The sequence below is a fragment of the Callorhinus ursinus genome, unplaced genomic scaffold (assembly GCF_003265705.2).
Source record: "Callorhinus ursinus isolate GAN/ISIS: 27379988/994484 unplaced genomic scaffold, GSC_fseal_2.0 scaffold10, whole genome shotgun sequence".
Classification (NCBI taxonomy): Eukaryota; Metazoa; Chordata; class Mammalia; order Carnivora; family Otariidae; genus Callorhinus; species Callorhinus ursinus.
The window spans coordinates 71,671,822-71,699,323 of NW_027397072.1; the positions used below are offsets into that span (position 1 = coordinate 71,671,822).

Consider the following 27,502-nt stretch of genomic DNA (forward strand, 5'->3'; position numbering starts at 1 on the left):
TCTGCTTCTCCATTATAGCTGTTGCCATATTACACATCGAGTAACCCCTAGACTCCACTATATCCTCAAGGAGTGAGAGGGAAAAAATTCTATTTTAGCATTATTATGAAAATACTTTTGGCCACATAGACCACAAGATCACACTTAGAACAGCTAATCTATCACATCCCTAGAGCTCTCCTCTCCTCACAAACCTTTTCCCTGTTGCCTCTAAGAAAATGCCACCAGAGCTGGAATTGTGCCAATTGCAATGATTTGTCACAATTGCAAAGAAAATTCTTAACTGAAGTTATTGAGACAAAGGATGGTTTCTTAATTATCTAAGTTCTTTGGATGTAAAGATTCCACAACCTCCCTTCAAAGACCAATTTAATGATCCTCACCACTGAGTATTATCTTAGTCAAGTCAGGTAACCTTTGTTAAACCTCTCTGGAGAGTACTGGCTCCACTAACTCCACTTTACATAGGTACACTAAAAATGAAGGGAAGCTATGCATAATCAAAAATACTGTCAATTATCAATACTAAATAAGTGTTCTTATACACTTCCCACAACAGCTCTTGCTACACATTTAACATCTGAAATGTTGTGACTTTTTGTTTAAGTGTTCTGACTTATAATGAAGGGGAGTAAGTTGGAGGGGGAGATGAACCATGAGAGACGATGGACTCTGAGAAACAAACTGAGGGTTCTAGAGGGGAGGGGGGTGGGGGGATGGGTTAGCCTGGTGATGGGTATTAAAGAGGGCACGTTCTGCGTGGAGCACTGGGTGTTATGCACAAACAATGAATCATGGGACACTACATCAAGAATAAAAAAATAAATAAAATAAAATAAATAAAAAATAAATGTTCTTACTTATGAAAAACTAAACCTAACTAGTGCCTTTTCTGTTTTACTCCTGCTTCCATGTTAGATCTTTGGTTTATCTAGCTACTATTTTGCCTCATCATCTCTCATTATCTTGTGCTCCAAGAACCTTATTTGTCTAATTTATTGTCTCAGTAACCAAGGGAAAATTGTCCCTTCTTGCTCCTGAAGCAAACTTTAAAACAAAATTCATAGATCTAAAAAGTACCTTAATGATCATCTAGTCCAGCAGTTCTCAATCTTTCCTGTATATGGGTATCCCCATTGCTTGGAAAATTAAAGGGAGAAAAAAACTAATACCAGAGTCCCACTCCAGACTAAATAAATCCAACTCTTTGGTACGGATCCAGGGTTTGGAATTTTTTTTAAGGTCCACCAGAAGAGTCCAACATGCAGTCAGATTGAGAAACTATGATAAAGTCCAACTATTCACTTTACAGATGGGGGGCAGTGATGACCAGGAGGGGAAGAATGCTTACTTAGAATCAGCAGGATAGAACTAGGATTTGAACACTACCTCTGGCCAAAAGATATGACCAAGATTCTTCTATTAATTTCCTTAATTCAGAGCTCTCAAAACACAAAAAGTTTATTCTCTTTCCCTTGCATAAAAGTCATCTTTCAAATAACTTTACTTATGTTCTATACACAATAAAATAGATGCACCCATTTCTTAAAGATTTTATTTGAGAGAGAGAGAAAGAGCATGAGTGGGGGGAAGAGGGAGAGGAAGAAGGACAAGCAGACTCCTCGCTGAATGAGAAGCCAGATGTGGGGCTCAATCCCAGAACCCTGAGATCATGACCTGGGCCAAAGTTAGATGCTTAACCAACTGAGCCACCCAGGCTCCCCAAGATGCACCATTTTAAGGTTAAACAAGTTAGGCAAGCATGTACACTCATGTTACTACTTCCCCAATCTTGATATAGAACATTTCCATCACCCAAGAAAGTTTCCCCTCACCTCCTCCCTGTCAGCAACATCCATCCCAGACCCCAGGTGACAATTACTCTGATTTCTGTCACTATATCTTAGTTTTTCCTGTTTTAGAACCTTATATAAATGGAATTATACACTATGCATTCTCTTACTCAACATAATTTTTTAAAAATTCAACCATGCTGTATCCACAGTTTGTTGCATTTTATTGATGAGTAGATTTTCATCATATGGATATTCCAGTTTATCCATTGGGTTGTCCACAGTTTGGGGCTATTACAAATAAAGCTGTAATGAACATTTGTCTACAAGTCTTTGGGAGGGCATACCTTTTTATTTATCTTGAGTTAAAATACAGGAGTGGAAATACTGGGACCAAGGTGGCCTGGGAGGCAGGATGTGTAAAAGAAAGTGCTGCAGGGGTGTCCGCCTTCAGCTCAGGTCACGATCCTGGGGTCCTGGGATCAGGCCCCACGTCAGGCTCCTCACTCAGCGGGAAGCCTGCTTCTCCCTCTCCCACTCCCCCTGCGTGTGTTCCCTCTCGCGCTGTGTCTCTCTCTCTGTCAAATAAGTAAATTAAAAAAAAAAAAAATCTTAAAAAAAAAAAACGAAAGTGCTGCCACCCTGCAATCAGCCAGAGGTGATTCTGCATACAAGTGGGGCTGTTTATTCACATGGAGATCAAAATACTTTACAGGCATGTCAAAAGGAGTAGAGAGAATATATATGGAGTAGCTGATAAATATAGATATGTAATTGATGATAAGAGAAATAACTAGAGATGGCACCTAGGTTGGACTAGAACAAGATCCCTGAATTTCTCAGTGATATGCTATTCCACTGCCGCATATTGTTCACCTCTCCTCAACCCTCATCCAGTCAAAAGCTCCCCCTCCCCCTACACAACCCCAACACCCTCTCCTGTATTTGAAGGTGAGGCTATAAGATATGAACTACCTTCTGAAATAATTTTGAAGTGTTCTTTGGCTTTTAATTCTAATAATTTGTAGTTCTCTTTGACAAAAGGACAGAAGGAAGGAGGGGTGGAGGGAGGAAATCCAGATAAGGGAACTCTCAGCACATGAATTCAGGAAAGGAGAAATGTCTACCTGTTAGGCAATATTAGGCTGAGATATTACCATGAGTGGTGAACCAAACCTACTGGTAGCAGTAAGTGAACCTGGAAATCATTTTTGGAAGATGTGGCCCCATTTGGATTTAAGCCCTGTCATCTAGTTCTTCCTCCATGACTTACCTTTCCCTGTGCAACCTTTTCACTCAACTCCTTTAAGTTGAGTGAATTAAGTGTTTAATTTAAGTGTTTAAGTGTTCAAATTAACATCTTCTTTTTCTAGGTCTAACACCCTTTTCCTACCCCTCCTCATTCCTGTACCTCCCAGTACTCCTTCCACTTGTAGGACAGAGGAGCAAAATAAATGGCCAATAGCCAACATGTTCTATCTGACACACACACACACACACACACACACACACACACACACACACACACCCCACCCTTATCTATGTTCAACTGTAAAAATTATGAATACTAAAGTTCATCAAGTGAGTCATGAAAAATGCTATCATAGGATAAGAAGGCTTTTTTCTCTCACAAACTATCTCCTCCCTCGTGAGAAGTGACCCATCACCATTGAGTTGACAAGCTCCAGATGTCACCAGCCCCCCTCACTGAGATGCCTGCTGATCATAATCACACCTCCCCTGTAAAACATCCTCCCTGCTCTGCCCATCAGGCTTTCCCCTGATCAAGAGCCTTTCTAGAGCTCTTCAGCTAAACCCCAGGCCAGCAGACAGTGCTTCTGCTTCTGCCTCAGCCAATTTGAAAGCATGCTGCCTACGAGATGTCCTGAGACACTCTCAGCTGCCGCATTAAAACTGCATGAACCTTCCTCTGGAGACCTAATAATAGCACGTTTCATCTGTGAGCCATTTTATAAACATTAAGTGATTAGGCCACCCTCTATCTTCTCAAGCTCTGGGCTTTGGCAGAGTGGACTTCACTCTCCACTGCCCTCAGATTACTCCGGCAGGGGGGAAAAAAAAACAACAACCTGAAACCTGAAAGATCTTTTCTGGGTATTTTAGGCCAAGACGTTAAGACGGAAGGCCTTGTAGTAACAACCCTGCTTGGGGAATAGTATGGAGGGGGAAGGTATTTAAATCCACACTCCTTTTAAAAGAGACTGAATTGAGGTTCTCATCTCCCAAAGCTAGATTAACGGAGAGAAGAACTTGACTCCATGGTCTAGAGCAAGGTCACTGAACTAGAGCCCAGGGCGCCAAATCCAGCCTGCCGTCTGTTTTTATAGATAAAGTTTTATTGGAAGGCAGTCATGCTCATTCATTTGCTTGTTATCTACGGCACTTTTGCACTGTATTATCAACTGAGCAGTTGTGATGGAAACCAAATGACCCACAAAGCCGAAAAACAGTCACCGTCTAGCCCTGTAGAAAAGCTTTGCTGACCCCTGCAGGGTCTAAGGAACCTAAAGTTCATTCTCATCTTGTATATTCCCTAAGTAGCTTTAATCAATTCTCCTTCCCTTCTCCGAGCTTCAGCTGTCACACCTGTAGACTGAATATTCTCTAAGCTAACTAAGCCATCATCTTAGGCTTAATCCTCTCAGCCTTCTCTAAGTATCAGCATCTCATGTGTTAGCTTCATCTCATTACTACAGCTTACTTCTTTGAGGGCAGGGGTAGAGTTGTGTGTGTCTCATGAATCACTGTAGGCAGGAGGCGCCATGCGGAGCCCTTAATCCACCTGCGGAGTATAACTGAACCGACTTGAATCATATGGTTTGTTTTTTGTTTTCTGTTTGTTTGTTCACAGAGAGATCTCACAGAATGAAGTCTTGGAAGTGATAGAGGCAAACGTGTTCTCCAACCTGTCCAAATTACATGAAATGTAAGCAAGATCCTATGGGGTTTGCTCATGCTCATTGGCAGTAGCCTTAAACTTTGTGTATATCCCTGGAAGGCTCTATCTCTGCTCAATCCTCGGATCTCTAGAAATTCATCTTCAGGGGCGCCTGGGTGGTTCAGTCGGTTAAGCACCTGCCTTCTGCTGAGGCCATGATCCCGGGGTCCTGGGACCAAGCCCCACATCAGACTCCCTGGTCAGCGGGGAGCCTGCTTCCCTCTCCCCCTGCTCATGCACTCACACGTCCTCTCTGTCTCAAATGAATAAAATCTTTAGAAAAAATTCCATTTTAAGATGTCAAAGTCAGCCCAAAAGGCACTGTCATGTGTCTCTCTGCCTGGTGATCCCGGGACCAGCCCAGAGCCCAGTCTTGTCCTGCTCCCTCCCAGATTTTTCTCAATAGACCCAAGAACCTTGTTCTGTGACTGCAGATACCTCTATCTCAACCTCTCGCTTAAAATTAGTCCAGAGGCAAAGTCCAAAATAAATCCCACATAATGTAGTTAAAGATAAGCAATCCTCACTTGAATATTAGCCCATGCCACATATCACCATGAAACATCGGCCAAGATACAAAATCACTCCAAGACTTAGTTTTCTAATCTGTAAAATGAGAATAATAATAATAAAAGTGCATGGCACAGGATCACTGTGATGAATAAAGGAGATAAATATAAATTAGATCTAACACATCAACAGGCATAGAATAAGTATGTCATAACAATCCTTGGTTCCGTATTATAACCCAATTTGCTTTCTCTTTTGACATTCTAGTTTTACACACCTGTCAATATTCATACAGATGCACTTCTGTTTCATACCAGCCTATAATTACAATAAATTAATGCATAGAATCATAAAATGTCAAGGCCAGAAGAGCCTGTAGACTATCTGGTCCCTATTTTTCCAAAATATATTCTGTTTATCATTAAACACTTGGGAAATTAAGTGGTTTTTTTTATTTTATGTTATGTTAATCATCATACATTATTACATCATTAGCTTTTGATGTAGTGTTCCATGATTCATTGTTTGTGTATTAAGTGTTTTTTTAAAAAAGGTAAATGACTCAATGGTCAAATAAGATTAGGAAACACTGGGCAAATAAAGTTAGATTCACTTACTATAAGAAAACTCAGAACATATACCATGCAAATATATACTTAGAATCTCCAAGGAGGATATTTTATTAAGGCTTCTCAACCATTATCACTGGAAAAATTTCTTCTGTGGGGCATGTATTAATATCTCACAAAATTCCCACAGAACATAGTTAGGAGAGCCCCTGAACCACTTTTCTTAGCATTACAGATGAGGATGAAAGACACAGAGAAGTTGCAAGACCTATCTGAAGTTACCCAGCCAAATGCACAGCAGGATAAGGACTTGAAAATAAATCCCAATTCTGGTATTTTTTTAAAAATCTCTTCACATTTGCCAAGCATATCTACATATACACATTCACATAATTCACATATTTGTTTAGAAATGACACTGATCTGTCCATACTTGCAGACTGCTGCCCCTTCCCTTTTCCTTCCTTCTACCCACTCTGCCTCTCACCTGCATTACTCCTCAATGCCATTAAACCTCTGCAACCGATGCCTTCCCTCGTTCTCCCCCATTGCCCTCCTGTTCCTTCCTTTCTTCTCTGTTTGGTCTCTCCTTATCCTAGTCGGGAAAAGAGAGTTGACCAGGGTCTCGGACCCACAGGGAACGTCAAAGAAATGAATCAAAGGGCAGCCAGCTCTCTGGGCAGGGTCAAGCAAGCATCCCTCTCTGTGGTTCAGCAGGCAGTGGAGCTAAGAGAACGGCTCTTTCATCTCTTCCCTGCACGGAGAGGTGCTCACCCCCATGTAGCACTGACTGTACTTAAAATAATTAATTACCTGGTACTTGGATCTGGGTAGCTACAGGTTACTGCAATATAAAAGCTAATGAAACAGGGAGGAAGAAATTAACACAGAGCATCTCTGCAAATATACATTGATCCAGCAAGATGAGGAAAGGGCAGTCTCTCTCTGCTGGAATCCAAATGTGAACATGCTCACCTCCAGACTATCGATCAGGACCCAACCAAAGCCAACGAGGGCAGAAGTCACCACTTCTCATGAGCTTTGAGAGCAGCCTCAGCCTACGGCATGAAGGGAATCACCAGCCCATTCCCAGCTACTGTCGGCTGCAATTTCTTGGTTAAAATCAGAGATGTCCACTGCTTTCCACCTAATCTTTGTTTTCCTTCGCCTCTTTGCTTTTTCCCTAATCCCCTTTTGTCCTTCACCCTTCCCCGTCCTCCCATCTTCTTTTCACCTTCTTCTATTGTTTTCCATCTCATGCACTCTTGTCTCCAGAGCAGATAAAATCTCTTTTCCCCGTGTTAGTCTCATCCCTGCCCTCTTGGCTGCCTCAGAGGAACCGTGAGGAGGTCTCTAAAAGACACTTACTGGTTAAAGACGCAGTGTGCTGGGTGGAAAGGACACACTTGGCCGGTGCTTTGTTCAGTTATGATTAACAGGTGCCAAGAGGGCATTAGTTATGAGAACCAAATGGGTTAATATTTAGTTTGCACAGTTTAGTGTAGTAAAAGAAATGCATGTGGTCTCAACTCTTTGTTGAAATGATGGATGGATGGATGGATGGATAGGTGAATGACTGAGACACCTTTTGCATAATGTGAAAAATACTACAGCATTCCTTAATGTTGAGTTCATGTGCATGTTCTTTCCTGTTTTACAGTAGAATTGAAAAGGCCAACAACCTGCTATATATCGACCCTGATGCCTTCCAGAGCCTTCCCAACCTCCGATATTTGTAAGAATTCTTATATTCTGGTGCCCCCCCTATAAACAAATTATGCATTCTTGTTTTATCAGAACGTCCACTTGCTACTCTGGGGAACAACTGCTTTTTATAATAGATGTGGGTTAACATAGAAGGGGGGAGACACTTGCTGGTGAATTTTATTTTAGTTGTATAAGAGAGTTCCACTAATATAACTACATTTTTGTTTTCATTTACTAAAACAGATCATATAATATAAATCATAAGGCATGATTTGTATTAATGGAATTGTCATATGTACCTCTTGCAGAACTCAGTCATGATTTAGTGTGAATAAGATGCAGCCATTATTTGTGCTAGCATTTAGCTTTTGACCTTGACCTCAAAAGCATCTCATTTGTTCTGCATATATACATTTTTTCTTTGATACATTATAGTGTTTTATTTTGTAAGTTTTAGTTAAAAATAGACATGGTATTTTATCAGCAGAGAGATTCCTAGTGTTTGAATTCCATCCTTTGGGCATGCCCCATCAACAAGAACACTGCTTCTTCCATTCCGATGGCTTCCAAAATAGCTGAGTGCTTGACAGAGCCCAGAGTGCTATGATAGGGCTCCATAAAATACCACATAAGAACTTGGGCTAGAAGTCACACTAAGCCCATTGTAGCAGGCTAGAACTTAATCTCTCACAGTTTATTTCCCTGTCACAAGAATGGAAATAATAATAATGATAGATGCCTATCGGATATCTAGGTATCGGATACCTATTAACATAATAATGCATAACCTCCACCACCCCCAAAAAAGAGTTTTAAAGCAACAGCTATATATTATCTCTCATCTATCTGTGAGTTGATCCATGGAATGTGTCTGCTGACCTGGACTCTGTTTGCCTGACCTCAGCTAAGCTCACTTAAGTAACTACAGTTAGGTGGCAGGTCAACAGGGGGTTGGCTGCTGTTGATGGTCTCAGTTGAGAGGACAGGTCTCCACCAAGAGGTGCTCATTTCCAGCAGGCTAACAAAGGCTTACTCTAATGGCAGTCCGGGGGCTTCCAACAGAGAGAGCTCAAGCTTGCAAGCCTCTTGAGACCTATACCCTGAATTAGCACACTGTCTCTTCTGGAGCATTTTATTACCCAAGGGAACTCAGGGGGCCAGCCCTGATTCAAAAGCTAAAGAAACACACTCCATTTTTTTATGGGAAAAGCTGCGAAATCACAAAATAAGGTATGTGGATACAAGGAAGGATAAGGAATTGAGGCCATCTTTGCAACCAGTTTAAAGTATGTAAAAAGTTCTACACACTGCCTGTAACATGGTAAATGCTCATATTACTATTAGCTGCTAGTAATACTTTGACCCTAAATTTTGATCCATCAGAACTGGAGTTAGTAGGTACAATGAGCAACACTGGGCCATTGTATACCTCAGCTCTGACTGACTAAGGGAATAAAAGATTTAACAGAACAGAATCTATATGACATGGAATTTCCTCTCCCTGACAGGAGCCCTGGAAAGGATCTGAGAAAGAATTAAGGTTGTTCACTCCTGAGTTAATGTCAGAGGCAGGACCAGCTTCACTGGCACGCTGCCCATGCAGTCACACAGGGCTCCATGCTCAAAAGCACCCCACACGCAGATGGCCTCCCACTAGGTTGAATTCCCTGCTGCCACTGTCTTGAAATGCTTAAACATTTTTTTTTTTTTAACAAAGGGCCCTGCATTTTCATTTTGCACTGTGCCCCACAAGTGTAGCCACTCAGGCTCAGAAGTCAGGGTTATGCCCTCTTTTAATTTCAGACCTGGGAGTCTTGGCTTCCTAAATGGTCCTTGCTATACTGTCTGCAGACGCTAACATGGATTAGGCACATGATAGTAGAGGAAATATGGGTTAACAGAGAAGGCATGGGCCTTAGAATTAAAAAAACTAAGACTTTATCTTCACCCCATCATTTACTCTTGGGCCAATTCCTGGACTTCTGAGATGCACTTGTATAGGACCCTCAAGTGAGATATATATATATGAAAATATTACATAAACTATGAAGTATTCAAAAACATTAATGAATGAACTGAGTATTTTGTAGGATGATGATTTCTGGCCAACAAAAGTCTACCCGTCCACTCTCAGGAAAAGTCCAGTAAGGGCTGAATAAGAGTTATGGTGGCCACTAAGACCTTGAGCTTTTACTTAACCCTGTTTGTCATGAGTTCAATAAGACAAGTTTGGGAAATGCCTTTACATTTCATGGAGTGGTATAGAAAAGGAAAAAAAAAAAAAACTATATATGATGGCAGAAGGACTGGATTCCGGGTGGGATACTGATATTTATTAGGTAGATAGCAAAGTACTTTCTCTAAGCCCCAGTTGCCTTATCTGTAAATAGGGTGGGTTGTGAAAAACAAGATTATGCCTGTAAAAAACACCTTGCAAATTGTTTTTCAGTATACAAACTGTAAGTACTATACAAACAGGGGTGCCTGGGTGGCTCAGTTGGTTAAGCATCTGACTCTTGATTTTGGCTCAAGTCGTGATCTCAGGGTTGTGAGTTCAAGCCCTGCATTGGGCTTCATGCCCAACATGGAGCCTGCTTAAGATTCTCTCCTTCAGCCCCTCCCACTTCCCCTGCTCATGTGCACGTGCTCTCCTCTCTCTCTCTAGAAAAGAAAAAAAAAAAAGCTATACATACGTAAAATTATTAGCGCCTGTTACCCAGTTGGCTTATTTCATTCCTTCTTTTCTTCTTTCCCTCCCAACTGCCATCTTCCCTTCTTTCTCTCCCTTTCCTCTTAGAAAAAGTCTGAGCAGAATATGGGGGCCACAGAGCCTTTAATAACAGAATAAAATCATGTTAGGGTATGCAAAGACATCCACAGGAGGACTGCCACTCACATACATGTAATGAGAAGCATTCCTGCAGAGGACAGATCCAAAAAGAAAACCACCCCTACACATACATATTCCATAGTGTCGAATAATAACAGCACGAATAATAGCCAGAATGGTGGGCTGGGAGCACGTGAGTAAGGGATGAGGAATCATTGCAAAGTCTGAAATCAAGAGATCTAGAATTAGACCCAATATTGGCCTATACATTATGGTCAACACCATTCACTCTTATTAATAAGGACCCTTAGCCTTCCCTCTAGGGGGTGAGAGCTGGGGAAGAACTTGGGAGGCTGTGGGCATGGAAGGCACAGCCCCAGGGAGAGGAATGGGAACTGTGACCAAAGAGAGGGGCCAGGCTATGACTTTGACTCCAGAAGAAGCTAAAATCTATCCCGTCAGTCATCAAATCCAGCCCCGCTCCCCCTGCCCTGTGTCCTTTTCTCACTTTGAGGTGTTGACGACACCCCAGTCCCACGTGACTCTCCCGTCAAGTCTAAACAAAGCTGTGGGTGACCAGTTCCAGCCACATCCTTTTATAAGAGGAGGTTATTATTCTCAGAGCATCTGAGAAAAGAACTTGTAAGCAGTGTGGAGGAACTGTGTCATTGTCCAAGTATCCTCCTTGCTTACTCTGAGAAAAATATTCATAGAATTCTACAGTGAGTAAAATTCTTCCACATCCCCTGGCATGCTGATCCCCATCAGGAAGTTAAGAGGAAGCATGGTCCATCTTCAGTCTTTTGACTTTATTGCCAAGGGTGTGCTTTTCCCAGCTGCACAGTCTTCCTTTGATATGGCACATGGTGACCCTGGGAACCCCAGCAACTCCGCACTCTAACAGCACTTCTACCAGCAATACTTCTATTCGGGGCTCAGGCTGTGGCCCTTTGAAAAAATTTCCATACCGATAAGGGATGCAAATTGGTTGAACCTCTAATCTGAGTGAGCCCATGATGGAAACAAAGCCCAGTTGAGTTTCCTTCTCCTCCCATGCTTACCTGTGTCTGAGCAGCCATCATAATGGCCTCACAATCCAGCAGCTAGGGGGAAGTAGATGGCGACGGTTTCAGATATTCTTTGGGATGATGAACTACCTGCTTCAAGGCGAAGATACATAAAATGGATGAAAGAATCCAGAGGGGACCAGGGGATTGAATACTTGTTTATTTCATGAAGCCAGGATAAATGTTTATCATCACAGCCACCCAAGCAGGAAATTAACAAGGGGTTAGAGGTAAGTTTCCATTTGACTTGAGCATCCTAATTGCCACACACACACATACACACACACTTAGAAATGTTGTTTTGAAATCTTCAGCACTGATTCCATTTCATGCTGATCATTTGATGGCACAGAATTCAAGACAAATAGAAATCAATGATCTTCATTGCTGCCTTCATACTTCACCGAGGAACCTAAAGTGGTTAGAAAAAACTCATGAATAAAGAAATGTACTTTGACTAGAAGAATATACATCAAAGGATTCATCTGGGTGCATTTTTTAAGTCAATATTGTATTTGCGGGCAGTATTTCTTTCTGTACAGCTCTGCCTTCCTGGAGCTGACCTTTTGTGTATGAAAGATTACCTATTGATCTGTAAATAAGGTTTACACAATATTCTCTTGCCTTTGCATCCTGTCAATGCAATTCTCAGGCAGCTGCATATTGCTCTTTACTTCTCAATAAACCCTAATTCCATCTTAGCAAACCCTTCACACAGCTGGGAAGGGCCCCTCCCCAACTGACAACCATCTTCTACTCACACACAGGCTTGTTAGACCCTCCTTAGGATCCCTGTTAATGGTAGCCACACCATCTGCTTTCTCCAGCCAGGGATAATTCCAAGAGAGTCTTCACTGGGACTCACCTTAGCAATTCAGGCTGCTTCTTCCCCATCCCTCCCCTAAGTCCCTCACTCTCTGTTCTGTATTACTTTCTCATTTCATTTAGAATGAGTAACGAAAGTAGCTTCTCTGATGATAAAAGTTGAACCATATGTTGGACATCTCAAAGGACTCAAGAAGCAGCACTGAGTAGTGCCGCCTGTCCAGGCTCAGGTCTTGGCTCCCGCCCTTCTCAGTTGTGTGACCTTAGGTAATGGTTTTACTCCTCCAAGTCTGTTTTCCTTTCTGTAAACCAGGAACAACATTACCTGCACCTTTGTAGTGTAGGAAAGAAGTTACTGAGAACAATGACTGACATTTAGAAAATTCTCAATAAGTATTAGCAATTCCTATTAAACACTTGCCCCTGTTACTAAGACCACATAGGAGACTTCATCTCTTTGTACCACAGTTCTCCCCTATGCTTAAAGAAAACAAAGTGATACCTACCTTTTGAGACTGTTGTGAGGATTAATTTGATGATGGTAATGACAGCAGTGGTGATGGTAGGATATTTTCCCCCTCCAGTATTCCTAAAGTTTTTGAAAGCCTTTTTAACTTTTTGTTTTGCAAAGAATCCACTGACCAGCATTCAAATGTGGAAATACATCATTTGTGCTTCTCAAAGGAAAAAGACATCCTTCTTACTGAACTCCTGACATATCCAGAAAGGTCCTTCCAAACAAGCAAAACTGCATTACCCTTCAGAGTTCTAAGGGACAGCTCCTGACCCCTCCCTTTAACGTTTATTTTCAACACTCGTCCACAATATCCCATAGCCATCGCCATAAAAATTCCATTTCTTCACACCACCAGCTGGTTGGATTATGCTTCCTACTTCTACTTTGATTTACAGTTTAACACTTTTTATCATACTTTATTGCATTGGAACCTCACACCAATCCAAGAAGTAGGCAGGGTAGTAAAAGTCCATGCATTTTGCAGCAGTACGCTGGGCTTGCCTGTAGTCCCTGATTGCAGGGCTCTCCTGACAGGAATGTGCAATGTCCCTATGAATTGGAGTATTCTGTGTGTAACAGCAAAGTTTGGCTCTCTATTCTGATGGGAAAAGGACCATATGAGGGTTTCAGAAGTATGTACATAGTGGAAAGGATTGGTGCCTCCCCTTTTCTCCTCCATCATTTTGGATGTGAATTGGCCAATAAATAAAAACTCATTCAATCATTCAACAATCATTTATTGAGGTCATACTACATTCTAGGCTTTGCAGTAGTTGTTGGGTATACAAACAGTGCCAAGACAGATGAAGCCTCTGCCCTGATGGAACTTAGATTCTAGCTGAAGAGACAATGTTGGACGATGTTAGGTGGTGTTACTAGTATAATGAAAGATAAAGCAGGTCAAGTAGAGTGTAATGTCTTAGAAAGGGGGTGGTTGAGAAAGGATGGAGGGGATGGCCTTGTGAGAGATATAGGAGACATCTATGGACAGCTATCAAGGAGCTCAGTCTTTTGTGGAGAAAAGGCTGGCTAGCACCCATTAATCCTTGGCAATAACACATCTGTAGAGCTGTGCAGTACTGGTCATATATGAGAGGACTGACCCAATGCTTTGGGCTGGAGTAGTCAGGGGACGCTTCATGGGGGTAGGCAGCACCTAGCTGCAACTTAAGGGATAAATAAAGTTTGGAAAGACAGAAAAGAAGGACAAACCATGAGAGACGATGGACTCTGAGAAACAAACTGAGGGTTCTAGAGGGGAGGAGCGTGGGGGGATGGGTTAGCCCGGTGATGGGTATTAAAGAGAGCACGTATTGAATGGAGCGCTGGGTGTTATATGCAAACAATGAATCATGGAACACTACATCAAGAACTAATGATGTCATGTATGGGGATTAACATAATAAAATAAAATTTAAAAAAAAGAAGGAATTTCCTGTGAAAAAAAGAGATGAACAAATGCATTTAAGGTAAAAGGACCATGAAGCAGGCAGATGAGGGGGGAGAAACTGAGTCCCAGCTAAAAGGAAGATACACACTGAGGAGCAGGACTGCATTAAGATAGATTGGGTTTGGTAAGATTAGAAAAAAGAAATTAAGGCAGGGGAGTTCAGGCCTACTACCAGAGTAAAGAGTAAGCTATAAGAGATTTTGAAGCAGCAGTGACAAGATGACAATGATTTGGGCTGTAGATTGACCAGGAGGAGGGTACAGACTATACACTCAAGGGAGACCTGCTAAGGGGCAACTTCTGTAATCCCAGGGCACAGTAATGGTGGCACCTGGAGGATTGGGGAGGCATGGTTCAACGGGGGACACATTTCCAAAAAAGAGATACGTGATTTACGTCTAGGTGAGACATGGACTCAAGGGACTGCAGGGATTTTTGCCCCTCACCTCTAGTAACCCCCAAAGCCTTCCTTCTCCCATGCCTCCTCTAACCACCTCCTACATAGAACCATCCTGCAGATGGGGCCAGAACTCCTTTTACACAGGGGCTGGTGATTACTGGAAGAAATTATTAGCTATCTCCCTGGCTGTCAGTATTGTAAGGATCTAAGGATGTTGTCATGACTACAGAAATGTTTGGGCACAATGGAAATTATATGATTGTTTCTTTTAACAGTTAGATGTCTAGCAGAGCCAACTCTGCCTGCCATTATCAACGCTAGGAAAACTATGGTCAGATTTTCCTTCTGAAGTTCAGGATGAGATTTCAGCCTGAGCATGTCAGCTCAAGGAGGGCAAGAACCTCCTCTTAACTGAGGGCCTGATCATCAAGAGGGTGATGTTTTCATACTGCTCACCTCCCCTCCTCATTCCTCTAACCCGTTTCCTGTGTTTTCTCCTCCAAGAAGCCTGGGTCTTTTCCTTCAGCAAGACTATGACTTGATCCATCAGAGTACATCAATACGTTCAGGTCTTGATGTTCTTCTTCCTAGAGGAATTTCCATTTTTAAAAGAGATGCCTAGAAAAGGCAATGTGAAACCCAAGAATTGATAATGATAGGCTCCAGGTATGGAGGTTTCTGGAGGGAGATCTAAGTCTCAAAGGATCCACTGCAATAGCACCTAGGCAACCATACTCAACCCACTTGTGGATTCTCTAAATTGTATTCTCATTGCATATACCTTCTCATGAGGTAGGTGTGTCCTTACCTCGTTAATTTTGAACTAAGGCCTATCTGTCATCACCAGAAGTCAGATGTAAAGACAAGTCTAGTGAGGGTTCAGAGAGAAACAAGTCTCAGATGAGCTGTGTGAAGCTCAGCCCTGTTGTCTTCCTCAGTGCTAGCATAGCTCCCACTTCCCCCAATAGTGATGATTGATCCTTTTAGGTCTCAGTTTCTTCATCTGCAAAAGGGACATAATATGCTTAAAGAGGTTAATGAGAAGAGGAAACTGGACTACACATCCTCTAAGATCTAACTCTCTAGTCTAAACCGTGATCTTCACAAATCTGGGGCTCCCAGTATGGCTGCCAGTCCTCAGTTCAGCATATTCAGACCCAGCACGAGATGCCTTGCATGGAAGGAGAAATTCTCTCTGCAAATGGGAAAATACAGCATCCTGCAGAACACTGTATTTCCCAGATCAGACTCCTCTTCTCCAGGATTCATGTAGACCTTTCAAGAGCTGAGATCCTCTGGGTACATTAAGTACTTAAACCAGGTAGAGATTTACTCTTAAATCAGGAACAGCAGAAGCTCAATTCCTGGAATTAAAGGACAGGCATAGGATCCATCACTGCCACTTCAGTCCCTCACACATGAGCATAGCCAGCCTCAGCAGAGGCTGGGAGACCACAGAAGTGGGGGTGAGGCTGAAAAGGCAGACAGCAGTCGGCAGCCACTGGAGCTGGCCTGGGAGGGCCAGATCCCAGCAGGGGCTGCCTCAGGCACAGGCAGGAGGAGCTACAACTCCAGCAGCAAACCTGAAGGGCATCAGGCAAAGCAGCACCTCCATGAAAAATGAACTCCTGCCCCATCTTCCACCACTGCAGTCTCCTCAATGTTGGGAGGTTTAAAGGGTGTTTTTGTCTTTTGCAGACCCTTCTACACTTGCAATTATCCCTGGGAGACACCACATATTAAGAGGTTAGAGCTAACACAGGACTCTCCCCAAGGATTGGGGGCAGCCCCTGGAGGCCAGGATGGGCAGCCAGGGCAGGCAGGACAAAGACGGAGCGAGGGCGACACAAGAGAACTCTAGTTACCAGATTCTGTGCTACTCCAAGGTGGGAACTAGATTGTCTTCATAGCTAGATCCCCAGCTCCGGGCATTAAAAAAAAAAAAAAAAAAAAAGGCACTCAGCTCTTCATTTTTCCTTTTAGAGGATGCTGGCTGTGCAGCTCTCATGCACCTGGTTCTCGCCTCCCTTTAATACCTGTTGAGGGACCCACTTTTTCCTTGCTGCCCTCATTTATCTCATCTGCTTTTTCTTTCACAATGTGTGTTCCTTGGCTGTCGGCTAAGAACAAAGACATGAAAACCTAGGCATGTTCTAGCAGAATGGCCCCGCTGCTCCCAAACTCTCGACATGCCCATCTGGGAAGAGGTCTTCCCCAGGCATGGGCGCAGAAGGAACGCAGCCCAGGGGACTCACCAGTCAGCTCATATCAAGTGGCTCAGGACTGGGGAGCAATGAAGTGGCGGGAGATGTCACCCCCTGATTCTGCTGTCAGAAAATCCAGAGTAAGGGCTATGTTTAATTCACCTCTGGGCCCCCGTGGGGCACAAGTTTTGCACATAGTAGGCCCTTAATGAAAATGCAGGTCTGAGTTTGAACCTATCCATCTGGGTAGGGGAAGGGAAGAAGGGGTTGTTTTTAGAGGACTATCTGATGGCATTACAGAGTATGAACGCTGAAGTGACAAATGCTCTAAGGAAGAATATCTTCATCTGCAGCAGACATTACAAAAATGTTCTGCTGTGGCTTAATCATGAGTTCACCCATAGAGAACAACCTGCAAAAAACCGTTCAGTTCAAGAGGCAGCGAGCTCCTCCCTCACCAGTTTGGGTTTCAAAGATAGCAGTGCAAGGAAGACAGCAGGATATTGGGGGGGGAGGCTGTGGGGAAGAAATCAGGTGATCCCCCCCCTTAACCAAGGTCAACCATCGAGGTCTCTTTGGACAAGGAACGAACCACAGGAGCCAAGTGGACACAGAGTCAATCTGCAAGACATCAAGAAGAGCCATAGACCCTGGTCCTGCCAGTGAGAACCAGACCCCTCTGGGCCTCAAGCACAATGAGGAGAAAAGCCATGTTCCTCTCTCCTTCCAAAGGTTGTCGTAAAGAAGGAAAAGGAAGGAAGAAGATAAAACAGGGTATGGGACTGCTTTTAAAGTCTGAAGCAGCAAAAAGAGCAAGAACTGCTAACTGGAAGAGGCTCTGATGGATGATATGGGGGTGGGTAACAGGAATTGTAAGTTAGAAAGAAAGCACTTGCACTTGGTATTAGTTGATACAGTCTTACAAAAGTCCTGGGAGATACTTCATGATGGCTCCACTTTATGGGTGGTAAATTTGAGGTTCATGGACGGTGACTGAATTGCCCAACCTCACAAAATGGGATTAAGAAACGATCCTGGGGCACGAAAAATAGGGAAACTCGTATTTATTGAGCATCTATTCATCTCAGCTTCTAATCTTCCAAAAGTAGTATGCATGTACCTTGCCCAATTTACAAATGAGGATTTTGAAGGTCAGAGATTATGTACTTGATAGAATGGAAGCCAGGAATGTCTGCCTCCAACCCAGTTCATCCCACTTTCTGGCACACCACAGCAGGGAAGGTGTAGAGCATGGATGAAGCCAATAATGTACTCAGTGTTCTGAGTACAAGACTGACACCTTATTAATGTTTGCCATTTGGAACTTGTGATCATCTACTCAGGCTAAGTCAAAGTGTACCTAAGAAATAACTTCCTAAATAATTAATGTTAGAAATGAGTTGTTAGGAAGGGTGTGCACACTGTTTAAAATACTATTTGGTGACTCCCCTATGTATTTTAAAAGTAACTGCTTGCCACAAATTGGTAGCTTGATTAAACTTATTCTTACATTGGCATCCAAGCAGGTCCCAAAAGGTTGCCACTTGGCAATGCTCTGTTGGCAGTGAATCTAACCTAGAGAGAACTTTAGATTTTAAAAGTCCTTATGTAGCCAATGTGCTATAACAGAAAAAACATCGCAGGAAAGGCACAGGACCCAGAGTGCAGAGTTCAGATGCCATTTCTTCCACTTTCTAGCAGACAAGTCAAGAAAACGGAGGCTTTGAAAGTTTCAGTTATCCATAAAATGGAGCTAATAATACTACCTTTCTTCTAGAGTGTGGGCAGGACTAAAGGACTTCCATACAGGAAGGCCTTTACAATGCAGCCTAACCCTTGCTAAGGTAATTGGTTAACTATGTGTTAACTATGATTCTTTCTGGTTTGAGTCTAGAAATACGATTTTTTTTAATGTCTGTGAGCACTGCCTCCCTTATCTATAAGATGCGAATCATAATCATGCTCATCTCAGAAACTCACTGTCAGGTCACATGACATAACATGCAATAGCTTTGTCAATCATATGTGCTACACAAGTGTAAGCCAAGGTCTGTTCCAGTCCCTCCTTCATCAGAGAGAAGTCTGGATCAGAACTGTGACCTGTGTAACCAGCTCTTAAGACTTCAGTTACTTCCCAAAGTAGTCCTCTGGTCTACTGCCACTGTAGCCAGCCTCTCACCTGGCCCAAGTCAGACACTGGTCTCTATGTCCCCTAAGCAGGGAGAGACTGCTATAAAACCCGTCACTTGGTCTTCTTCGAGTCCCTTTCTCAACCTATGTGACGCAGCTAGCAACCCCCACACTTCCTCATGGAGGGGCATGGGAAGGGCGTATTCACAATCGTCCCCAGATGCCCTTCTCGCAAGATCTCTACACCATTTTTGTCTTCAATTTGCATGAGAGGTTAAGAACTATGTAACTGGAATGTAGCATCTCTCATCCCTTGGTGTCTTGGGCAAAACCAACGTGGATATCCTGTTACATGAGATGTGCCCTAGCTAAGGATACAAAGGCATCCTACAGCATGCTCTGAATTGGAAGCACAAATAGCATCAACGGTGAAAGCTAGCTGCACATTAGCCCATCATAAACTTTAATTTTTTTTGCATTCAGGCCTGTTTTGTCTAATATTTATCTCCTTGATTCAGTTTGCCATTAGAGCATATGATTTTTTTGTACCCAGCCATGGTATGTGTAGAGGTTAATAGGTGGGCTGGGAGCATGAATCTTACTCTGTGGCTAACATATTCCATACAATTTTAGAGGAGTTACTCAGAGTCTCTTACCTTACCTCTCACGTTGGTCATCTAAAGGGGGCCACCCTAAAAGCTCTGAAGATGCAAGCAGAAAGTGAGCCAAAGTTCACTTGACAATGATCCCTCCCTGGGTTCAGCTAACTTGCTGGAGTGGCTTATAGAACTCCAAGAAACATTTTGCTTACTAGCTACCAGCTTATCATAAAGGGATATAACTCAGGAACAGCCAGATGGAATAGATGCGTAGGGCAAGGTGTGAGGAAAAGATTGAGAGCTTCCATGACCGCCACTCTCCCCAAATCTCCACATGTTCATCAACCCAGAAGTTCTGCACAATGAAGGGGGACAAACATGAAAAATTTGTTTCTTATTATAAATTTCAGTATCACGCCCCTGATGAAGCAACCCTTCCGGGCATTTAGTTGGAACCATTTCCAGAGGTAAGGAGCCAAGTGCTTAGCTATACAGTCCATTCATTCCTCTGTGGACAACCTTCATAATGAACGACAGTCAGTCATTATGCTAAGCCTGATAATGTTAACAGCCCCAACTTTATAGTCAGAAAGATATAGACTCAACCTCCAGCTCATCCCTCCTTATGTGTGGCTTTGTGAAAATTACTGGACCTCTATCAGCTGAGCCTCCTCCGCTCTGATATGAGTATGGTAATGATACCTGTCTCCTAAGGTAGAGAAGAGGAATAAATAAAACGATCAATGTTAAGTGCTTGGTGTGGTGCCTGGTGCATAGGAAATGTTCAATAAATGTTGACCAGTATTATTATTAATCCTATACCTAACTAGAGCAACACAACACAAATCTATCACCATTTCCACCTGGCAGCCCTTCAGAATTACAGGCTTCTTTTTCCATGCAAAATATCCTACACCTTGGACAATATGGTCTTGATTCTCCACCCCAACAGGCGAAGAAAAAAAAAAAAGCAAACACGCATCCCCAAATAACCTTACTTATAAAGTAGATACACATACAATTGCAGTATGAATGTGCACATGACAAAATATACACAAAAAATATTTTAAAGCATGAAACCAAGATGAATAATAATATGCTTTTACACTTACATCTTGTCTCATTATATAACATTTTATATGGCACAAAAAGCCTATTTTCCTCTCACTAATTATAGTGAAAATATTTTTAGAGAAAGCAATGTCATAGGATGTGCTTCATTATTTTTTAATCCTTAGTTTAACACTGGAAAAGCAACTCACAGGTCGTATCAATACTAGCTTTCAAGGTCTGTCAAAGCTGAGAACAAAGTGTCACTAAAATAAGTAGATCTCATGGAAGACGAGCCTACAGCAGTACTCTGAGTAATCAGACTCAGTGTTCAATCCTATACTTTCATGCTAATGTGTTTATGAAATTCAGGTAGGAAATTTTCTTCCCTAATGTCAATCAGATATTCTTACAAACTACCTGGAAGATATTGCATTTTTATATTTTCAGCGAATGTGTTCAAAACCCAGTGAAAAAACTTGAACAGTTTGGAAAGTTGTTTCCATAATTTTAAAATATATGAGTTTTCATCAATGATGACATGTATCATTTTCAGCAATAAATTAACTATTTCCATTCTTTTTTTCCCAAATTATCTCTACATAGCATAAATTTCTTCAAATGCATTGTTTTCCTCCTCATTATTAATATATCACCTTTCCGGGGTGCCTGGGTGGCTCAGTTGGTTAAGCAACTGCCTTCAGCTCAGGACATGATCCTGGGGTCCTGGGATGGAGGCCCACATCGGGCTCCCTGCTCAGCAGGGAATCTGCTTCTCCCTCTGCCTCTGCCTGCCACTCCCGCTGCTTGTGCTCTCTCTCTCTCTCTCTGTGTCAAATAAACAAAATCTTTACCAAAAAAAATTATACATATCTATATATATATATCACCTTTCCCTTAAAGAGACAAATCTAAAGTGCCTAATTTAAAAATATCTGCTCTGTAGAATTATTTCTGAAGTCATTTGTTATCACAGAAAATATAAACCTATTTGGATCACTTTTATTTTTGTTAAAAATGTCTAAGTCTTCAATTTTGTCAACTCTTTGCAGGAATTTTCCTTGAGCTGACCCACAAACTTCTAGGTGATAATATAGTCAGGACCCAGAAACACAGAATCAGACAGGCAAGAAGGTTGATTCAGGCACCTTTATCAGAAGTAGCCAAAGGAAATTAGAGAGAGGGAGCAAGAAGAATCTCGGAAATGTAGCTGTGGCTTCCTGGTGTTGCAACAGAGTACAAGGCGCCTCGGGCAGCAGATAACAGACCCACCCGCTCTGGCATCATGGAGGTCCCACAGGGACAACATTGACCTGGACGTGGAAATGCCATTTCAGTACCCATGAGAACTGGAAAGAAGCAGGACATGGTCCAGGTCCTAGGGGAACCTGGAAATCATGCAGGGTCTTGGTGCAACTGGAATACAAGGCTGGAGAAAGACCAAGAACAGTGCCTGAACATGGTGCTAAGGTTTCCTGTAAGGTGCATCTTATCATTTCCCTGAGTACAAGATGAAGGATGGGAGTCATAGAGACATCACCTAACACTCTTAAGGCCACACATCTTAAGAAGTGGTACAGGCAGTACTTGAACCCAGATCCTCTAGCATTGGAGATGCTAGTTTCAAAAGCTTTGCTCTATGCTCTAAGAAGAGGACCAGAGCCTGATTATTAAGCCAGGATATTAAGTCAAAACAGAATACGCAGCCACGTTAACAGGGCTGAGCTCTTTAAAATCCTGCTCTTGGGCTCATTAAATCCACCATTACTAAAGAGTCTATTTTCCATGGAGGCCGGATTGGGTGGGGGGGGGCAGTTTAAGCTGAACATGTGTTAAATGGTCCCAGTTTTTTGAAGTTAGGAGATGGGGGAGGCAGGAAACCAGGCTCTCCACTATCTCATGTAATTCTTTACATAAAGTCATTGTACAGAGAAACTGAGGCTCTGAAAAAGCAAGTGAAGTACTCAGTATTGTCCAGCTGGTAAGAGGAAAGGCATTCAAGTCCAGGGTCCCTAATCTTAAGTACAAGCCCCTTTTCATTGTACCACAGCTTCTTACACACTGCCATCTAACTCCAAGATTGCAGGATTCTACACCTAACCAATCTTTAGTGATTCAGAGAATACACATTAGCTAGCTAGCATCTTATATAGTGGTAACGTATGTAAAAATTCAAATTCCCAATCGGTAAGGCTCTGTGGTAAATAGAAATCTCAGTATCAGTGAGCCCAAGGTAAGAAGTCTTTTCGTGTATTAATCAAGCCCAGTCTATTCTCCTGCTTATCCATCATTGGATAACTATCTTCTCCCAGAGTGGTCAGGAGGAAGAAGTTCATTTCATCTAGGAGACTAAATAATATAATTAAAATGTAAAAAGAAAAAAAAAGACTCAATTAGGTGCAAACAAATTCCCTATCATGGGAAACCAACTAGAAGGTAGAAAAAGGAGTTCAATTTCAACAATCAGCCTTAGCTTGTAGGAAATGTGCTTTGGCAAAAATTATAGATCCCTGACCTGAACACATAATTGGCAGTATACCCTTCCTAAACCAAATTTGCCTAAAGCATCTCAACTGGGCTCTCCAGTCCCTGGCATGAACTCTATTTCGGCCTCAGTTCATAGATTAAAAGAGCTGATTCGCACAGTCTCAGAATTGATCATTCCCTGCCATAGTGGGTTTGGGGTAGGATACAGATAAAGAATTGCATTCTCGGCTAGCATGTGTGATGGAGAGGGTGAGGGTCTTTCTTTCCTGACTTTTCTCAGTTCAGTGGGTTATGCATCAGGGTCTCAACCACCAATTGGTTTGTCCTGACCACCACTATTAAGCCCGGTGTTATGGGATGGTGAAAACATGGGCCTCCTCTGCTCAGAGAGTCCTCAAGTCATACTTCCCCTTTCAGCACCTTAAGGTGACTTCCAATCACTTACCCATCAAGTTCACATTTCCCTATGTAGTTGTAAAGGTCCTTAAGATACTGCCTCCTCCTTCCCTTTCTGTTCCATCTTCCTCTGTTCCCCCACAGCCCTCCTGTGGTCAAGCCACTTGCATTCACTTCTCTCATTCAGGCCAATAAAGCTCTATACTCACCCAGAAATCTGGTTTTCTTTCCTTCCTACAAGAAGTCCTCCATGACTGTTCCAACCCACATTGTTCTCCCCTTCTCTGAACTCCTAAGACACTCAGTAAGTAACATACGGTTTAGCACTACACCAGTCTGAGTATTTCATCTGTACTAGCCTGAACTCAATTCCCCTGCAAGCTTTCTGAAACAAGGAGATGGTCTTTGGTATGCTCTTGGATGGGACAGAGGTTGTTTGGAAGGAAGGCATATGGTCCAAAGCAATACAAGTAAGAACACACACAGTTTTAGAGACAACGAGCACTCTTAAAGATTAATTAATAAAAGCACTAATGATGTTTACAACAATGAGCCTCAGAGCTGTGGAGTCACCTGTCCATAAAAGGCAAGTATAGCCCTTGCTTCGGTAGCACATACACTAAAAGGCAAGTCCATTATCTTGTTACGTGGCAGCACACAGTGGGAATTTTTCCCATCAATAGAAGGAACCTCACTAAGTTCACCCCAACAGAAGCAGTGCCCATTTTCATTCCTGTGACCTAAAGATTAGCAACAGTTCATCATGAAAGGTGTTAACACCAGCTCAGAATGTGAAACTCGCTGTTGAGAGGGGATAACTGTAAGCTTTTCTTTAGAAGATCCTTTTGCAGAACTTAAATTTGCTGACATTTTACCCTCAGGCCTTTACCTGTTTTTGAAGATAAACCACAGTTGAGTGAATCAAAATAATTTTGCAGCAAACAGTCATTTGACCAAAGCAAACCCATTGAGACATAGGAGCTCCTAGGTGATTACCCACTTCCAGCCTCCATCAGACATGAATTTATTGGTCAAAGGGGAAAAATGAATTGAAAACTAAGTGTTCATTCGAACTCCATTTCCCGACTTATCTTGGGGTTGTGGAGAGTCTTAGCTATAGGGTTATTACCAATAATCCATCTCACTAGATGGTCACTAGATCTTCTTAAGTGTCTTAAACCTAGCACTACTGGAATAATTTTAACTATTTTGCTGTGTATTTTCTATAAAAACCAAATATTTCAATGTGCAACTATAGACATTTATAGATATCCCTTAAGTACCATGGCTTCAGCAGTTCATGCTATTGATATTAAATAATGTACCATTCTCATTGACAATCCTAAATTCTTCCCTCCTTCAATGCAGTAAAAGTCATACTCATTCATTAAGAGAAAGAGCCAGGTTACCATCCATATAATGTCAAAAACATCAGGCATGATGAAAACAGGTAGTGAATGATTCCTTATCTTGTGCTCATCTCTTAACAGCGCATAGTACATGGCCTGGCTTGATAAACATCAAGCATATTATATGTGCCAACACTGAGTTTTCAGGAAAAACATGATTTTTGCATTCATACCATTCACAATCTAGTTGAAGAAAATGATATTAAACAAATAAACACAAAATGTATAGTTTAGAATTTTTATGGGTGCTAAAAAGAAAAAAACGCTAAAGAAGACATGATTGTACTGGGACTAAGTCAGAGGCCTTAATTTAAACTGGCAGTCAGGGAGCTCTTCACTGAAAAAATGACATTTGCAACTGACCCCTGAAGCATCACTTGAGAGGGACCAAGCAAGGCGTAGGTGGTGAGCCTTCCATATAGAACATGTCCAAATGCCAATTTAGTGTATGTGAGGAAATGACTGAAAGCCACTGGTGCTCAAGTGCAGTGCGAGGATGGCATGAGATAGGCTCCAAGAGTAGGTAGTAAGAAATACAAATCCTATAATGGAAATGAACTAAAGAAAAGCAGAAGACTAAAACAATCTGATTTGCATTTTTTTTTAAAAGAATTCTCTGGATGCTGTATGGAGAATGGGTTAGAAAAGGACAAGACTATGTGTATGGGAAGCAGGAGTCTATTGCAGAGATCTAGAGGAAAGATGATGATGGCTTATTCTAGGAAGGTATCCTTAGTGTTGGAAGACACTGTATGGAATCAAGAAATCTTTTGGAAATGGAATCTAAGAGGATTTTGAGATGTACTGATGTTGGGGAGTGAGGGTGAAGCAGCCAAGTGTAACTGTCACGTGTATAACACACAACTGATAGATGGTAGTGCTATTTTTGAGAAAGAATTGAGGAGGAGCAGTTTGATGGAAGTGGTGAGTGAACAAATTTAGTTTGCTCTGTCGATGAGACATTCAGAAGAATGTCTCTAAAGAAACCTGAATTAGAGACAGACTATAGCAGTCAGAAGTCAGGTAGGAACCTATGAGTTGTCACCATATTGATAGTACTTAAAGCCATGGGAAAGGAGATCTTCCCAGCAAGATTATAAAGAAAAAAGGCAAAAGGCTCAGGTTAAAGATAGAGGAGGAGGGAGTCAAAAATAAAATAAAAAGGAGTAAGAAGAACAAAACAGAAGAGTGCAAAATGACAGAAACTAACAGGAAAGGGAAAAAGGACTGAATTCTCCTAAAAGATGTTTTAAAAAAAGAGAGAATTTAAATTGCCCATTAGATTTATTGGTTATGGATTGGTGCATTTGGCACATAACAAAGTAAGCTCTGGTGGAGAGATGTACCATGAAAAAAACTTGGAGGAGGTTGAAGAGGAATGGGATAGAAGAAAATGAAGACCAAAGATACAGACAACTCTTTCTAGAAACTTTACAATAAAGGAAGGAAGAGAAACAGGGCAGGCTGGGCTGCAACTGGAAACAGATTTGGAGTAAAGGGTAACAGCAACCATCAGGGAATCTATGTAAATGTGAGATTCAGTGCAAGTTGGTATTTGTCTTAGCCTAGGTGCTCTAAAACATGTCTGAGGAAGGACTTATATGGGAGTAATTTATTTTTATACTCAAACCCAGAGAAAGAGATTGGATGACTAAGGAGAAGAAAACAAAGAGGGAAAGCCACCTCAGGAATTTATTATCAGCTCATCACCACCAGGTAATGGGGGTTCAATCATGCTAGAGTCCCTCTTAAGTGTCATTTAGAATATATTCAGACTTCTTCACCAAAAGAATGGAAGAGAGGAGTTGACCACTAGTCAAAAGTTGCCCTATGGGGTATTAACTCTCTTGCACTTTGATTTGTATTGTACATGTCTCTGAATGGTAAAGAAGATTCCTTTAAACGTCCCACTCAGAGGTGGCAGAGAAGTCCAAGGCAGAAAATGAGATGATCAGTATAACTGCAACCAGTATCTGCCAAGTTAAGTCTGTATGTAGCTAGTTGCTATGGTAACAGCTAGAGTAAAAGATGGACCAAAAGGATGTGAAGCATGGCACAAAGGTGTCTGATAGAATGTCTACCTTGATATTCATGCACTCCACATCCTTTCCAGTCTAGAGAGATGAAATGCATTGTGTCTAGTTCATGACAGAGCTGGCACATAGGTTCTACTGATTCCTGGCCTCCAGACTTCCCTGCATCTGTTTAAGATTAATTATTCTAGGTAGCAGCAATACTGGACAAGTAAATTAACTGAATAAGGATTTTTATATATTCTCAGTGACAGATTCAAGAACTGTTTTAGAAACATCAACCAATTAACTCAGTATTTTATGAGCACATACTACGTTCAAAATCTGTACATGGTAGTATAGATTGTCAGAGAATATTAAATATGGTCCTTGCTTTGATATCTCACTAAGGGAATAGTGTATAGACACATGAGAAGAGATCTAAAAATGGCAGAAGACTGGATATGATTAAATAACAAATGTGGAATAGAACTGTGTCAAGCTAGTATATACATATTTATGGCAATGTTTCTGTTTAGAATGAGTAGACTCTCAGAGATTAGGGAAAGCAACTATGAAAGCCATTTG

General features: G+C 41.9%; 1 protein-coding gene across 9 annotated transcripts in view; it reads left to right on the forward strand.

Moving 5' to 3' along the window:
- Positions 1-27,502, forward strand: part of FSHR (follicle stimulating hormone receptor) — a 167,438-nt gene that overhangs the window by 112,108 nt on the left and 27,828 nt on the right. For 4 of the 9 annotated variants that reach the window (XM_073896872.1, XM_025868743.2, XM_073896874.1 and 1 more), the window contains exons 3-4: positions 4,666-4,740; positions 7,492-7,566. In XM_073896872.1, coding sequence (XP_073752973.1) covers positions 4,666-4,740; positions 7,492-7,566 — 150 coding nt within the window. The remainder of the gene's footprint in view (positions 1-4,665; positions 4,741-7,491; positions 7,567-27,502) is intronic. The other 5 variants (XM_073896875.1, XM_073896879.1, XM_073896876.1 and 2 more) reach the window with 2 other exon arrangements.